Source organism: Gekko japonicus, unplaced genomic scaffold, assembly GCF_001447785.1.
Source record: "Gekko japonicus isolate JY-2015 unplaced genomic scaffold, Gekko_japonicus_V1.1 scaffold2167, whole genome shotgun sequence".
Classification (NCBI taxonomy): domain Eukaryota; kingdom Metazoa; phylum Chordata; class Lepidosauria; order Squamata; family Gekkonidae; genus Gekko; species Gekko japonicus.
In genome coordinates this window covers 127204-143802 of record NW_015173202.1, presented here as the reverse complement: position 1 = coordinate 143802, position 16599 = coordinate 127204, and the positions used below count along the sequence as shown (strand labels likewise).

The 16599-nt window shown below is 41.3% G+C and overlaps 1 protein-coding gene across 1 annotated transcript in view; it reads right to left on the bottom strand.

Moving 5' to 3' along the window:
* LOC107120023 (ryanodine receptor 2-like) overlaps nucleotides 1–16599 on the bottom strand; it is a gene marked incomplete at both ends in the record, with an annotated part of 282869 nt that overhangs the window by 172391 nt on the left and 93879 nt on the right. Inside the window, 5 exons of the mRNA XM_015422666.1 lie at nucleotides 480–579; nucleotides 4684–4954; nucleotides 10832–10955; nucleotides 12148–12226; nucleotides 14342–14416. Coding sequence (XP_015278152.1) covers nucleotides 480–579; nucleotides 4684–4954; nucleotides 10832–10955; nucleotides 12148–12226; nucleotides 14342–14416 — 649 coding nt within the window. The remainder of the gene's footprint in view (nucleotides 1–479; nucleotides 580–4683; nucleotides 4955–10831; nucleotides 10956–12147; nucleotides 12227–14341; nucleotides 14417–16599) is intronic.

Genomic DNA, 16599 nt, shown 5'->3' with positions numbered 1-16599 from the left:
ATTGAGTTAATGGATTGAAATGCAGCATTTATAAAAATACAATCACAATATCTGGTCAATGGGGAATCAGGAATCCATGGTTTCTCTAGAGAAATCAGACCCATGTCAACTCAATATGCACTCCTACAAGACAGATTTTTGTGACACATAAAGGAACAGATATGAAGCAAAATGCTGAGTGAGCTGGAAGGAAATAGATGGCGAAGAGGACTGCAAAAAAATAAAATATGACGTCAATATAGCTGCCTGCCTACCACCCACTTGCCTGCTTTCTCCTTATTTTATTTTGTATTATATGAAATTAACTCTAGGAACCCCTATGTTAGGACACTTGTCATTTGTTCCTACATCTAACCTATTAGTTAATATTAGGGCTCTGAAAGTAATTATTCAGTACAGCAATCATTTACAGATGATTATTAACTTTTAAACAACCAGTGGATATAGCATGGTGATCAGTATTATTTTATCAGTGTTACCTTGAGCTACTTCACTTCCTGAACTGATAGGTGCTACACTCCAAAGTGTTTGTTGGAATGCTGCATCAACACGCAAGCTGTCATTGCCATAAGATAAATGCTGCAACAGTTGGAGAGAGAAAAACACACTCAATTCTGTTCTCAAAAATATTAGAATATAGTACACTTACATCAAAATAGATGGATTTACATTTAACACAAATGTTCAGTTGCCTTTAGAAGAATTACGATACATGGATATCTTTACACTGAATAGTACACTGTTGGAGCTTTTTGTTGAAGTCCTATCCACTCTTTTAGGATTTTCATGTCCCCAGTGATATTTATGTACTAAATGCTATTCAGCTGCTGACTGAAGAAGTTGGCATGAGACAGGAACCAGCAGTGAAAGTGTAGTGCAAGCCACTGAGTGATTCAGGCCACAATCCTAAGAAAATTTTCCTGGGAGTAAGCCCCACTCTATAACATGGGACTTACTTCTGAGTAGACATGCTGAGGATCAGTCTATCAGAGTCAATTCAAAGCATTCTGTTCTGGGAACATTGTGTGAGCATTCCCCTTATCATCTCCACTATACTAAAATAGCTGATTCTTCAATAGAAGTTTTAGAGTTTGTTAGAATTGGTCAAGTGGTACCCATTGAATATTTTAGAAATGCATATAGTACAAACCATCCAGAGCCAAGTGGTGTATGGGGAAGGACCTATAAAGAATTCCCCACAGTGTATTTCCCTTCTCTTGACGTTATCAACATAGCCTGCAAGCATTAATTTGCTCCACCCATTTCCTGAGTACTGTGGAGGAATAATTTTTAAATTAAGAGGTGACAAAAAGGTACATTCCAATATTTATTAAGAAAAATGATACAACTCACTTGAGAGAGATTGTGGTCTTTATTCAGGCCAATAATTACAGCAGCACCCACTCAATGTTAAAGTATAAAAGAAGGTAGACTTTTGTCTCCATAGATATGGCACCTTTCACAGTGTCACATTTGAAGAAGAATTTTTGGGAAATTTTATCAATGTATGATATTCCCCATGGAATGCCTATTCTTGAAATAATTCAAATTAAGAGTCAAAAGAGACCCTAATATAAATGGCATTTGGATATGGAAAGCTAATGAACCGGATGGCATGTGCATCCTACCAACACCAGTTGTTGATGTCTTACAGGCAAATGAAATATGGTCAGACTGGATATGTGCGTTCTGTATTTAAGCAATATTAATAAAGTAAAAACTTTCCATGTACCAACTACCCAGAGGAAAATTGTCAGAATTTTAGCTGAGGCAAGGCCCAAGGAAAAAGTTGTACAGGGCTTGTTTGTTTATTGAGACAGAAACTAAGTCTCAGAAGAGGGGAACTGTGGAGTAATTTAATATGGGCCTGCGTTTCTGTCTAACCACCATTAAGAATCAATGCTAATAGATCTTTGCAGTACAGCTGATGTGACATTCATGTAAACTATGGTTGACTGGTTCCTAGTGCCCGTAGCCTTTCAGTGTATAAAAGAATAGTTTATATTTTTCTAGGGTTATAATTTTTCTTCGCTGGCACCTGCAGTCTCCACAAGGCTTGTGTGAAGGACTGTAGTGCATGACCTACTACCAGTAATAGTCACATAAACAGGGGTCACAGCTACACACTGTATTTCCTGTGGTCAAAATAAAATCAACAGTTAATTTTCTGAAGGCTCTTAGATTCTCAGAATGATATGATGTGCTATGACATCTATGATTCTCTGTTTATCACATAACATCCTTTCCTATCTATGATGAATAAAGAGTAAAATTGTATTAGATACATTCTTTTCTTAGAAATGTGTTAGCCTTACATCAGCCATTTTTGTATAAGTAGTTAAAGATTAGTCTCCTCTGGGCTGGCCATCAACAGTTCCTGCTGGGACCTTGATGACCAGTCCAGAACGTTCTGTATCTCTGAACCTCTTTGGTTCATACATGTGCACTAATTCAAATATTGGGTTTTATGAAATTATTGTATGCTGAATATTGAAACATTATCTTTTCTGTCTCAAAGACATATAATTGACAAAGTGCTTTCTGTCTTAAAAGCTTCTACTGGAATAAAATAGTTTTGTCATAAAACAATTGTCTCTCCATACACTAGGTTCAGCCCCCTGCCAGTCTCTACCCAACCGATAAAAGAACTCAGGGGAACCGGGGGTCCCAGGAATAGTCCTGGGCTTTAGAATCCATGAGAATGGAATGATTCTCATAATAATCTGCTGTGAAATAGAGGGGGAGAAAAACTAGCACAAGTAGAGAAAAGCTACAATGAAACTACTTATTTATAACGTTTGGTTATCATTCTTGGGAGGGAAGGCTGCGTAGTACAGTCTGATCTCGTCAGATCCCAGAAGATAAGCATGGTTGGTACTTGGAAGGGGGACCACCAAGAAAGACTCTGCAGAGAAAGGCAATGGGAAATCACCTCTGTTTCTCACTTGTCTTGAAAGTCCCTTGCTGGGGTCACCATAAGTTAGCTGTGACGCACACATATTATTATTACCTGACAGTATATCCTATTAGCTATAGAGAGACTTACTTCTGAGTAAGCAAAGGGTTTCCAATTTTGCACTAACTCCTAAAGTTTAATACCAGCAGTGTATCAGCATAATTCTATCAAGAGTTAAAGGTAAAGGTTCCCTTGCTCGAAAGCCAGTGGAATCCGACTCTACGGTTGCGGTGCTCATCTCCGTTTCAAAGTCGAAGAGCCAGCGCTGTCCGAAGACGTTTCCGTGGTCATGTGGCCGGCATGACTAAACACCAAGGCGCACGAAACGCTGTTACCTTCCCACCGAAGTGGTACCTATTTATCTACTTGCAATTTCTTGCTTTCAAACTGCTAGGTTGGCAGGAGCTGGAACTAGAGATGGGAGCTCACTCCATCATGCGGCACTCAGGTCTCAAACTGCTGAACTACTGACCTTCCACAGCCTGCAGTTCAGCGTCTTAACCACTTGAGCCACCGCAGCTCCACCTATCAAGAGTTATTTCAGACTAAACTCTCTGGATTTCAGTGGGCTTAAAATGGAGTGTCTCTAATGGAATTGTATGGTAAACCATCTTCCTGGTCTAGCATCCAGAAAGAATCTGTTTGTTTCCATCATGACCCTAGAATTCCTTGGTGGTCTTCCATCCAAACACTGACCAGGGCCAACCCTGCTTAGCTTCCAAGATCTGAAAAGATCAGGCTAGCCTGGGCTATCCAAGTCAAGGCAGGCAAACATTATTACTGCCTTGTTTCAAAATCAGAAAAATAAAAAGAAAACTATGCACCATGTGTTTCAACTTCTGATTTAAATGACCAGTTGGATGACTATATTCAAATAACTAAATACTGAGAATTTTACTTTCATGCCTTAGTTGTTTATCAGTTTTAAAAACTATTGCCTATCTAATGACTAGGCACTGTGTAGAATAGGATACTGGATTACAGCAGGCCACTGGACTAATCCAGCAGTGCTCTTCTGTTCCTGTTGTATTTGAGCTGTATCCAGTGATCAGGAAAACAGAAATTTGTCCATAATGGACATATATACAACTTATTGCTATGCTAACATACTCACTTCTCCCCTTGCCCCCTCCTATCACTTACAGAGCATAACTGAAAGTTTCAGAAACCACGAATCAGGTTTCCATTTACTGTGACACCTGAATGCAGGTATACAGGTGCAGCCCTGCCAGGAGACAGGGGCTGGAGTTCAGCAGGTCAGGCCACAGTCCAGGGTGCAAAGAAGAACCAGGGTCTAGTCCAAAAGTCAGGGGTTCCAGAGAGCAGGTATGCCAAATCCAGTCTAGGGTCAAGGAATTCAGGCAGCAAGTCCAAATCCAATCCAGGGTCAGGGGTTCCAGAAAATCCAATAGCCAGGTCCAGTCAAAGGGTCAAGGTTCCAGCAATCCAGTAACAGCAAGGTCAGTGGTTTAACAGCAATGTGTACTTGTTGTATCCACAAAACTGCTGTTTCTACCAGCTTATTTTATAGCCAAGTTTAAATAAACTACACTCCTAGCCAATTCCTTGGCAGTCATCCTAAAACTACTCATCTGTCTCATCAGTTAACAGCTGACAGGCCATGAGTCCCACACCTCTTGCAATTCAGCTTGCCTCTGACAGTGTAGGTGCTGCAGGGATGTAAGTGACCTACATGGGCTGGGAATAGCTTTTGAAGCCTTGTTTACTGCTTCAGAGCTGCAAGGCATTGGCTTGGTTTCAGCTGTAGGCTGTAACTTCTGCTCAGCTGGTAACCTGATCTCTTGTTGCTCTTCTCCTGTCTCAGAGCCAGCTGTAGCCAATTGCTCAATTACTGGCTGAGACCCAGCTGCAGGTAGTTCTTCATCTCCGGAATCTGTGCTGTCACTGAGTACCAACTGACTTACAACTATAGGTGCCTGGGTAAACTGGAACTTGTTTCCCTCCAAATAACAGGATTCTAAACCAAAGATCCTGGTTCTGGGGTGGGAGTTCGGGATGAAGAACAAATAACAATTCACCCCAGGTGCAAGTATCTTGTGCTTGATTCAAGACTTCCCAACCTGAGACTGCTCTAATTTATATTTGTGAGTCAAAGCACACTAATTTTGCTCAAGGGTTAACATGAATATTAGCAAGTTTGCTCCAGCTTGCTGGTGTCTATAATTAGGCTTCCTCACAGACATCATCCTCATCTCTTTCAAGGTCAGATTCAACAATGTGACAATTAGCACTCAGTTCAGTAACTAGATGGGAGGAGGGAGTCAGGAGCAAATGTCATTGTCATGGGCGTGGATGAGGAAGAGCTGCGAGAGCTTGCAGAAACCGCAGCTGGCTCCTCTGAAGCAGCAGAGGAGGACAGCTGGCAATTGCCTGTAACACCAGCCTTCACACCTGGCCCAGATAAGGGGGAAGAACGGCAAGCTGAAAGTCCTCCTGACTCACCCCCACGTGTGACTTATTTAAGGGATCAACTGCAGCAAAACTTAACAACCAGGCAACAAGAGGCCAGGCTACAGGGAAGATGTTCGGCCAGCCCAGAGTTCTTACAGGAGTCTGGGCAATCGTGCAGTTGCCTGATTGGTAGCAGCATTTAACTCCACACTCTGGGCAGTACGCCTTGTGGAAGAAGCGAGTCAGCTTTGTGCCGCTTGCATCCACTTTGGCTCAGCTCTTGCACCTAGACCTTCAGATCTCCTGGCTTTGGACTTGGCTGTATGTTCCTGGCTCCTGATCCCGGCTTGGCTTTGAGACTATGCTTCTGGTTAGTGATTTTTGGACTAGGCTCTGTGTTTCTGGTTCCTGACCCCAGCTTGGCTTTGGACTTTGCACTGTCTTCTTCACTCCTGACCTTGGCTTGTTCTGGACTCCCTTTGACTGGCACCCCAGCCTGTGACAGTCATAATCTTCTAGAGGGTTCCATCCAGCTAGCTCCCTGATTGGATTTGGGAGATGACCTGATGCCAGATGGCCAAGCCATAGGGAAGAAGGAGGCTATGCTGACTTTATGATTTGACTGGGCAGTGGCACTGACTATGCTAAGTGTCATTGAAATGGATTGCTACATAGATAACATTTAAGCCTCCAGCTCAGACTCTGATATTCTAAATGGTGTGCCATCAGGGGTCATTTCCTGCAGGAGCAGAGCTCTTGCAGTAAAGAGCACAGGGGGTGGGCACATGCAACAAGCCCCACCCCCTGCTCCCAGCAGCCCTCAGTCAGAGCAAGAAGCAGCCAGGTATGTTGCAGAGCCCCACCCCCACCCCCTGGTCCAAAACAATCCAGTGGCACCTTTAAGACAAAGTTTTATTCAGATATAAGCTCTCCCTCCTCTGCGAGGACAGATCTGCACATTCCCCCCCCCCAATAGCTAGCAATCCAAAATAGTCCAGTGGAGCCTGAGCAGTGGGTGTTGCCTTCTGATACACTTCTAGTGATGTCAGAGGGGGGTGGCATATGCAAATGTTATGGAAATGAGTTGTGCTAATGAGCTCCTGCACCTCTTTTTCTATGAAATGACCCCTGTGCACCATTTAATGCCAGGTACCCAAGAATTAGATAGAAAGTTAGGCTTTGTTATTTTCTTACTATTGAATTGTTGAGACTGTGTTGCCTAGTGATATTCCTCTCTTTTTTTAATCATTCTATAAACCTTTATATATTTTTCAAAGGTTTGGTTTCTTGTGTGTACTTAGCCTCAGCCACCTACAGATCTGAGCACTGCCTGCCTGCCAAAGGGGTGGTGGTTCAGGGGAGCCCAGGTCTAGGTTCTTGACAATATTACTATTAGGATACCTTGAATATTATAGCAAGTTATTGAAAGCCTTTGTTGTGGGTATATTATTTATGCTGTTTAATTTGTATTGCTGGCTTCATTGCATGTTTTGTCCTACTGCTTCCAACTGCTGATATTTTTTAAAGCACACTGCTAAGTCATTAACAATCTGAATCTGACAGCAAAGGTCACATTTTATTATCAACAGGGTTCCAATGTGCAAAACATAAGCTGCCGTAACAATAATCTACGCACAGCGAATATTCCTTACATTTGAAGAGAATGGGGCACCCATGCACAGATGGAACTGTGCATGAGAACAGAAAAATAGCCTGTATGTATGCTGAAGTTGCAAAACTGGAGCAACAATCTATGAACTCAAAAGTCAATCAGCAGACAGTCACCCTATATATTCCATTAAAATATTGAAAACACTTATCTAAGTTTTTTTAACTTTTATTTAAATATTATTCTACACAAATGCCATTAACCAAAATACAGTAACTACAAAATACAGTAACCAAAATACAGTAACTACAATCAAAAACCACATCGGAATCAATGAGAATCTTAACAATTCAATTAGAAAACCATCTACAGTTCAGTATAACATCAACAGCCTTAAGTAGTTCATTGTATTCATGACTTCCTTGTTGTCTGTAAATATTAGCACTACTCTGATAGTACTCTGGTAACATCCTTTTTAAACAAAAATGGGTGTGAAGCAAAACAAATACTATAAAGAAGTGCTTGATCCTCTTTGGTACATGTACACTACTGCACAGCCTGACTTGCTGAAATGCTCAGGCATCAAAAGAAGATTTCCTTGAGAACCCTCAAGCCATGCCTCTAGTGTTCTTATGCTGCTACTGAGAAAGAGACAACAGATTCAAGCAGCTATCATTTTACAGTAAAATCAGTATTCAGTGCTGCTGTACAAATGCTACTAGAAAAGGAATGCTGAGTGCATTATAGAAAAGGATTTTTCACAATCCTTATGTTTTCGTATCCATCAACAACCCTCTTAAAAGTAACTAATGCTTCTTGAATGTTTGTTTGCGTGTAAAGACAAGGCTGAACTATATACACCTGTTGCGGCAAAACATTTTATTTATTTCCCACCCCTCGGCTCTTCCACAACATGGGGCTCAGGGTGGCTCACAACATTTTAAAAGACATATATTGGAACCATAAGGTTCATCATTGAAACAGTTAAAATCTTCACATTCTCCTGGTACCTAGAAATATTCCAAAGAGAAAACATCTGGCAGACCAATAACCAGTGACAATAAAATGATCACCTAAAGTCCTGCTGGAACAATTCTGTCTTACACACCCTACAGAACCTTGGCAGGTGCCGTAGGGTATGTGTCTCCTCTGATGATAAAGCATTCCGCCAGAATGGGGCTATGATGGCGGAAGCAAGATGGACTTTCCAAGGACCAGGAGCTGCCAAAAGATTGCACAATGATGAACACAAGTCGTGTGAGGGGTTATATCAGGAGAGACAGCCCTTCAAGTATGCCAGTCCCAGATCATTTAGGGCTTTAAAGGTTATAACCAGTACCCTGAACCTAATCCAGAAACAAATTGGCAACCAGTACAGTGGAAGGTGTCCAAAGACAGGACGGCCTGGCGGGAGCTGGTCCATGGGGTCGCGAAGAGTCGGACTCAACTGTGCGACTGAACAACAGCTGCCTTGAGATTAGCTGTATATGGGTAGACCAAAATGAGCTGGTGTACAAAGAAAAACACTGACCTCACCACTGTGGATGCCTGTTTGTCCAACTGAAGTAAGAAATCAAGCTATACCCCTAGTCTGTTTGTTGAGTCCACAAGTCTTAACCGGACTCCATCAAGAGCCAGTAATTGCAGTCCTGCCAAAGACCTGGCCTTCCCCAGCCACATGACCTTTGTCTTTGATAGACTCAACATCAGCCAGCTCTCTCTCAACCAATGTGTCAATCACTGCATCTCCCTCAGCCAATCAACTACTTAACAATTAAGCCAGATTCATCCTGAAATCAGTTCTGTTGACAGGTGATGACTGCATGTTTTTAACATACTTTTGCTTTGGTTTGCTACTCTTATCTGTCAAATCTCCTCAATTTCATATTGCAAACCACAGAAGGACTCAGATTGGAAAGACCTGTAACTCTTCCATGAATAATTAAAATTTATTTTTAACAAAACTTTTCACTATACCAATCAGACAGATATTTACAAAAGTAGGCAAAGTTCAGCTGAAGCTCTTTTGATTTTCCATGTTCTAAATACTGATCCTCGTTTAAGTCTCTTAACAAGTTACTACTGCTTTAAAAAGAACATTCTAGAAGATAGATTCAGGTGGGTAGCCATGTTGGTCTGAAGCAGCAGAAAAAAGTTTGGGTCCAGTGGCACCTTTAAAAGCAACAAAGTTTTATTCAAGGTATAAACTTTCGTGTGCATGCAAACTTCTTCAGATATGGAAATTACCAGTCCATACATATAGGTAGAGGGTGAGCAGTAAATTCTGGAAGAGTTCCATTATATCGACACTGTAAGTCATATCAGTGTCGATATGAACAGCACCAAATGTTTTGGTAAACATTTCAAAATTTTGATACAAAATCCCATTACTATCCAATTCATATTTCCTTTATCCCCTTGAATATGTGACAAGGCCTCAGTTCTGTTCCCTCAAACGTGTTAATATAAGAATGTTCATGGTGTACTTTTAAATGTATGTAATGCATTTATGATCTTAAGTGTGCAAATGGTTTAGCATTTTATAGAGAAAGTCACAAACTTTGCTATCCTTTTCACAAGAACTGTCCAGAAATAATAAATGTATACAAACTGTTAATACTTAAAGCAATGTAATTATTATATGAGGCAGTGCTGTTGTTCCCAAGTCAAACAAAACTTAGCTTTGCTAAAGGGCTCTTTTTGTAGCAGGAACTCCTTTGCATATTAGGCGACAAACCCCTAATGTAGCCAATCCTCCAAGAGCTTACAGAGCTCTTCTTACAGGGGCTACTGTAAGCTCTTGCAGGATTGGCTACATTAGGGCTGTGTCGCCTACTATGCAAAGGAGTTCCTGCTACAAAAAGAGCCCTTTAGCAAAGCTAAGTTTTGTTTGACTTGGGAACAACAGCACTGCCTCATATAATAATTACATTGCTTTAAGTATTAACAGTTTGTATACATTTATTATTTCTGGACAGTTCTTGTGAAAAGGATAGCAAAGTTTGTGACTTTCTCTATAAAATGCTAAACCATTTGCACACTTAAGATCATAAATGCATTACATACATTTAAAAGTACACCATGAACATTCTTATATTAACACGTTTGAGGGAACAGAACTGAGGCCTTGTCACATATTCAAGGGGATAAAGGAAATATGAATTGGATAGTAATGGGATTTTGTATCAGCAATTTTAATCTTTTAATAATAATTAGCCTTGAATTTCAGAGAATCTGGAAAAAAATGAAAGGCTAGCTACTAGGTAATTCATATTAGAGATACAATTGCTCTGTCTCAGATAATTATCATACACTGTAGTACAACTACTTCGGAAGTTGGATCCAAACTCCCCCTTCCATTTGTGGAAAGGCACTTGTACAAGAAGGTGGCGATCAGTCTCCACCCATTTCCACTTCTAATTATAAACCAACTCATGCAACACCTACACTGTTTCTAAGGGTTCCCCAAAATGGTGTGGAGAAGCTATTTAGATGTATGGCGAGCTGTAGGGGGAAAAAAGAGGTGATAAAAATCCATTTCATGAGTAGAGCTCTGTTCACAGTTCTCTGGAACTAACCTATTGATTCTAAGCCAGGGGCTTTCATAAAAACTTGAAAATATGGCATGGAATATCGAGATCAAGCTAGCTTTATAAGAATGCTCAAGATATAGTAACCATTGTTCTATGCTTGGTGGTGACACACAATATTTAGAGGTGATGTAAGTGTAGTCTAATCCTGCATTTCCACATATATTGACATATTTCATGCCAGTAAAAGAATAGCTTGCAGATAAAAAATACCAACTTCTACACCCTTTGTCCTAAGAACTACACCCTTCTATATCCACTAACTTTGATGGACTTAGAACGATGTTAACTCTGCTTACAATTGCACTGTCAATGCTTTGAGTAATAGCAGTAGAAGGAATACTGGTATTCATACCAAACAATATTGTAAAAAAATATTTTCCTGTAGCTATAAAACAGAGTAAGTCTTTAAAATTTTATTTTATTTATAACTACAGGTTAATAATATTGTTTATAAAGATGTGTCTTACAGGTGTTCGCTTTTCAAAAATAATTTTGGATCCAGATTTCTGGTACGGCACTTGTTTTCATCATCCTAACTTTTCAGAAATTATGTTACTGGTTTGGGATTTGGGAGGGGCTCAAAATTTAGGAGGCTTTTTTTTATTCCCTCAGGTGGCAGGAACACAGACAGAAGGGGGGGGAGAGGAAGCCAGCCCTGGACTTCCATGCCAGCATCGTCCAAGCTAGAGGCTTCTCCCTACTGCCAGCCTCAGAGATAGCAGAGCTCAGCCCACAGACTCCTGAACTCCTACAAGGCTTGACTGTTGAAGTGGCCATTTCTTCCTTTGCCACAGGGGAGCTTTTCATTTTCTTAAAATCAGTAATTAAATAACATTATATAGGTATAACACTATAGCAATATATGTACCAGGTTCTCTGAATTTCCAGCTTTCATTAGGAAAAAAAACAGTAAGCCTCTAGGCTCTTCTGTTGATGAGATTAAAGGAAAAGACATGTCTCCATAAATAAGCCAGAGATTTATTTATTTATTAAAAAATGAAAGCTGGGAATTTAGAGGACCTGGTAAACCTCCAAGGTGCAAGAGGAAGTCACCACTGTAACAGCCAAGCTTTACAGAGTCCAGGAGCCTATCAAACTACCAGCCATTTTCTGGCTGAGGGGATGAGTTTTGCTGCAACCAGTGTTGTTGGTGGAAGAAGCCTCCAATGGGCACAATGTCAGCATAGTAGGTCCAGGGTTAGTTTGGTCCTTTACTTTTCAAAAATGATGGTCACAGTCACAGAACAGACCGAAAAAAGAAGAAACTGTGAGGTAACTGCGCTAGAAAATATTTAAATAATGATCACAAAATTTATACAAAAATATGTACAAAAATCTACACATATAAATGCACAAAGGCAGTTGAAAATGGTGAAATTGACAATGATCTCCAAAATGTTCTATCATTTCGATACCATTCTTTTTCCCGAACGTGGATGAAAGCAGCGCCTCTTGGTCTGTTATTTCAATAGGTACGTATCAACAATTTCATTAATTTTCACCGATGTATCGTAACACAGTTGCAAGAGATTCTCTGAAAGGACGTTCCTAGGGCAAAGTGCTTGTATAATGCTCACCAGTAGTATCTTCCTGCAAGCCCACATCAAATGCTAGTTTGTCCATTGATGTTCGTGAGGTGGAAAGGCAACAAAGATACTAAGTAAGAAAGAAGAGAAAAAATGCATCATTGTTTTGCTGCCTAGTTTTCAATCATTACATCATTTTGTTATTAATAAACTACAAGATAACTTGAGGGGAAATGAATATTTTATTTCATAGTATCAACATATAAAATTCTTGAAATAGTACATACATGGCATTGTATTCTTTACTAATATCTCTGTATTTGTTATCATTAGGGATGGGCATAAACCCCAAAAAAGTGTTTTGGTTTGGTTCAGGGGGACCCCTGAACTGACCAAAAAGGGCCTCACCTGAACCAAGATGGTCCAGCGAGTTCAGTTCCCCCTTTCTCCCAGCCACAGTGAGCCACTGCCAGGAGAAAGGGGGCAGGGACCATCCTGGAAGGCACTTCCCCTCCACCATTCTCCTGGCTGTGGCTCACCGGGGCCAGGAGAAGGTGGGGGAAATGTCCGGGAAGGGTTTAATGGCTGGCAGTCATTTAACCTGTCAGTTTTGCTTCTCCCCACTTCAAAGGGGGGAGCAAAACTGAGGGGTTGAATGGCTCACAGTTTAAACCGAACAGCTAAGCTGGTCCACCAGTCAGGTGTTAGGTTTAAATGACTGGCTGGCAGCCATTTAACCCTTTGGTTTTGCCTCTCCTCCTTTGAAGGGGGAAGCAAAACTGAAGGGTTAAATGGCTACCAGCCACTGAAAACTAACTGCTGACTGGCAGACCCACTCAGGTTTAAATGGCTGTGAGCTGTTAAAGCCCTCAGTTTTGCTCTTCCTCTTTGAATTGAGGGGAAGCAAAACTGAAGGGTTAAATGACTGCCAGCCAGTCATTTAAACCTAACAGCTGACCAGCAGACCCCACACCGATCAGCTGTCAGGTTTAAATGACTGACCCCAAACAGCTGAACCGAACCAGCCACAAGTCTGGTGAATGTTCAGGAAAGACACCTTCCCCAAACATTGGTTCACAAACTCTGAGCCAGCCCAAGTTTCAGCCGAATTTCAGTACATGAATCACTTAATTCCTACCCCTAGTTCTCATCTTTCCACATTACAAAAGGGTTGGTGGCAATACAACAATGGAAACTTGAGTTGCCTTGAAAGCTGGAAAATGTAAGTCCAAGCCAAGATTGGCACAGAGAAAAATAAACAGGCAATACAGATAATAAAAAATTGAGATCTCTCCCATCCCTCCCCAAATCACTAGAGTTGATGGTAGGCTAGAGACAATATACAGGTTCCAGAGGTGCTCTACCACATGAAGAAAGCTTCTGCTGTTCATGGAAGGTTTGCTCTACATCTTATATTTTAACATTGAATCAGAAAAGCAAAACTAAACCCAAAAGAAGTTCTTCTGCTTATTAAATGGCATGCACAAGATTTTGTGCAAATTTTATCACTTTTTTCTACCCTTCCTCCAACAAGCTTAGAGTAATATACACAGGGTTCTAGGCAACTTGTTTTTACCTACTATTAAATGAACAAAGAGTTGATAAATTCTTGATTTAGCTGTATTCTTGACGTTGCCTAGCAATGAAATCTGCCTCATACCCAATGTATCATCCCTTGAAGGTATCATTAACATAGGTGGCAGAAACTCTTTTTCAAAGTGGGTATTTCACAAAATAATTTGAAATTGTTATTATTCCTAGATATGATTCATTATATTTGTCCTTCATGGAAGTAACGAACAAAAGATTGCACTTCAAAGAAGCAGAGTAGCAGAAGAATCCACAGCTACTATAGCAAAAAGAAGAAGAGGAGATTGGATTTATACCCCACTCTTCACTACCCAAAGGTGTCTCAGAGCGGCTTACAAACTCCTTTCCCTTCCCCTTCCCACAACAGACACCCTGTGCGGTAGTTGGGGATGAGAGAGCTCTGATAGAGACTGCTTTTTTTTCAATAACAGCTCTTTTCAGAACTACGGTTTGCCCAAGGTCATCCAGCCAGGTGCAAATGGAGGAGTGGGGAATCAAACCCGGTTCTCCCAGATTAGAGTCCGCGCACTTAACCACTACACCAAACTGGCTCTCAAAAAGGACATTCTCTATGACAACGGCCTATTGTCCATAGTCTACAGCCCTATAATTCTGATATACTGAAAGAAAATCATATATATATATTCATACATACCATTCCACTATACGAATGGCGCAGCAAAATTGCATGTCCATAGAGGAGTGTTCGATGACCACCACCTTGAGCAGTCTGTATGAATTAAGAGAAGATTAAGATGATGGCATAAAATGAACCCTTTCTATAATAAATAATGGTTTGAAACCAATGAAATTAGTTATAGAACAGATCTCTCTGCCTTCTGTCTGCATCCCTGCAGCCTCTAATGCCGCCCCAAAAGCTGCTCCTGAGAATCATGGGAACCCCTGGAGAAGCAGCGTGGATTGTGAAAACTGCAGCAAGCTGGGAGAGACAGAAGCAATCACCCTTCTCTCACTTTCACAAAGCCTTACTCTCTTCACAGAAGAATTTGTGCAACAGAGAAAGCAGATATTTATGATTATTTCCACATAGCAGCTGGGTATTTTATAAGCAATTAAGCCAATGTTCTTTCACACACAAAAAAAATTGTAAAGAACTAGTCCTGTTTCCTATATAATTTAGAAAAAATAATTTTAGAATTTTGTCAGTGCATAGCATGGATCTCTCCTGGAACATTTTTCTGCACACTCTTAAAACACAAAATGCTCAGAGTATGTTCACGTATACTTCTCAGCTAAAACAAAATTTAATACAGGAGCCAAACTTCAAAGCAATACCATACAGTTTAGATCCCTAAAACAGTGAATGAAAACCATGCCAATTCTGCCTGCCAATCAATAGCAAGTGGAAAAATGCAGAGTATTGAGGCTAGTGCTTGCACATGTGTGTGAGCAGTCTGTCACTACAAATGTTGTGCTTAAGACTATGGGGAGAAATATATAAGAAGGACCTGTTTTCTAAATACGGTCCATGGAAACAGACTCTGAATAATCTAAATTAGCTGCCTGCATAAATTTCATTAATAGAATGATGCAGTATTTTATAGTCTTAGTTTAAGAATCGCAATTCAATTATTACCATCACTACTACTTAGGGCAACATGATAATAAATGTTCTTGATTCTACAACTATTGATCTGCTGGGAAATGACAAAAATAAACATAAGCTAGTAACATATTAAAGACTTGGCCTAGCGATTAACATTTCCAAGATAAAATATATGGTCTGTTTTCCCAGTAACAGATAGCCCGATTTGCAGGGATTTAAAAACTCCGATTTGCATGGAGTTCAATAAATCCATAATAAATCACTCTGTCAATTCTACCCTTGCAGCCTGGAATGTCAACAAAAATATTTATCATCATAGCTAGCTGACATAGCATTTCTATTATCAACTGCTGTTTTCAAGCATTTACAAAATAAAGTTTTAGTGTGGAGGCAGAAGTGGGGAGAAACACTGAGTAAGGGAAGTAGGGTGAGAGAAGACAGAGAGGTACAATGCCAGGCAGGAACTTGGCCAGAAGAAAGGTTCAGGAATGGAGATAGGCAGCCCCGTAGCTAAGGACTTTTTAGGGAGGGGGCCGGGGGGTGCCTGCTAATCCAATCAAAGGCTCCAGGGCAGGGGCTGCAGCAGCCACAGCCTCCGGGTCCAGCTCCCCCCCCCAAGGAGCCCCAGTGCCTCTTCTCGCGGCACAGCACCAGGGGCAGCCTCTGAAATCACTGCCCTTGTCCTCCCTGCCAACAGGCTGACAGGCAATAAGGGGGAGTTGGGGTAGGGGAGCCGAGGCTCAGGAAGGGGGCCCATAAAAACTGCTAGGGGGCCAGGCCCCGTGTTAGCTACGGGCCTGGAGATAGGGTAAGGGAAAAGCAAGGGACGAATTCAATAATGACAAGGGTATTGGATAAAGCTGCTGTGGGAGAAAACTGACAGAAAGAGAGAAGAAAGAAGAGGATTGAGGGCTGAGGGTAGGTTAATGAAGGGTATGGCCTGATGCAGAACATTTGGGAAGTGAATCTGCCTGGAGGGATGGGGGGAAGACATGGGGAAGAGGTGCAGAGGCTAAAGGGATGCATACTCTTCCAGTTTCTGCAGCTTGAGCTGGATTTCCAGTTTTCAGAAAGAGCATGATGGTGGAGGACAGTTTGGGGGCATGGACTGTTGGGGGTCATTTGGCTTTGGGGTATCTCAGCCAGCCCATCCAGATGTTTACAAGAGCTGAAAGTGACCTTTCATTGTCAGGACACTACAGAGGGGATGAAATGCCTCCTCAGCAATGGAGAGGAGACAGCAAAGCCAGAGCAGATATTTCACCAAGCAATCCCAAGTCTTGGGAGGGGGAGTAGAAGGGGAGTCGTGACAGCTGCGCAAAGAGGGGGCTACCAGATTCAGTGGG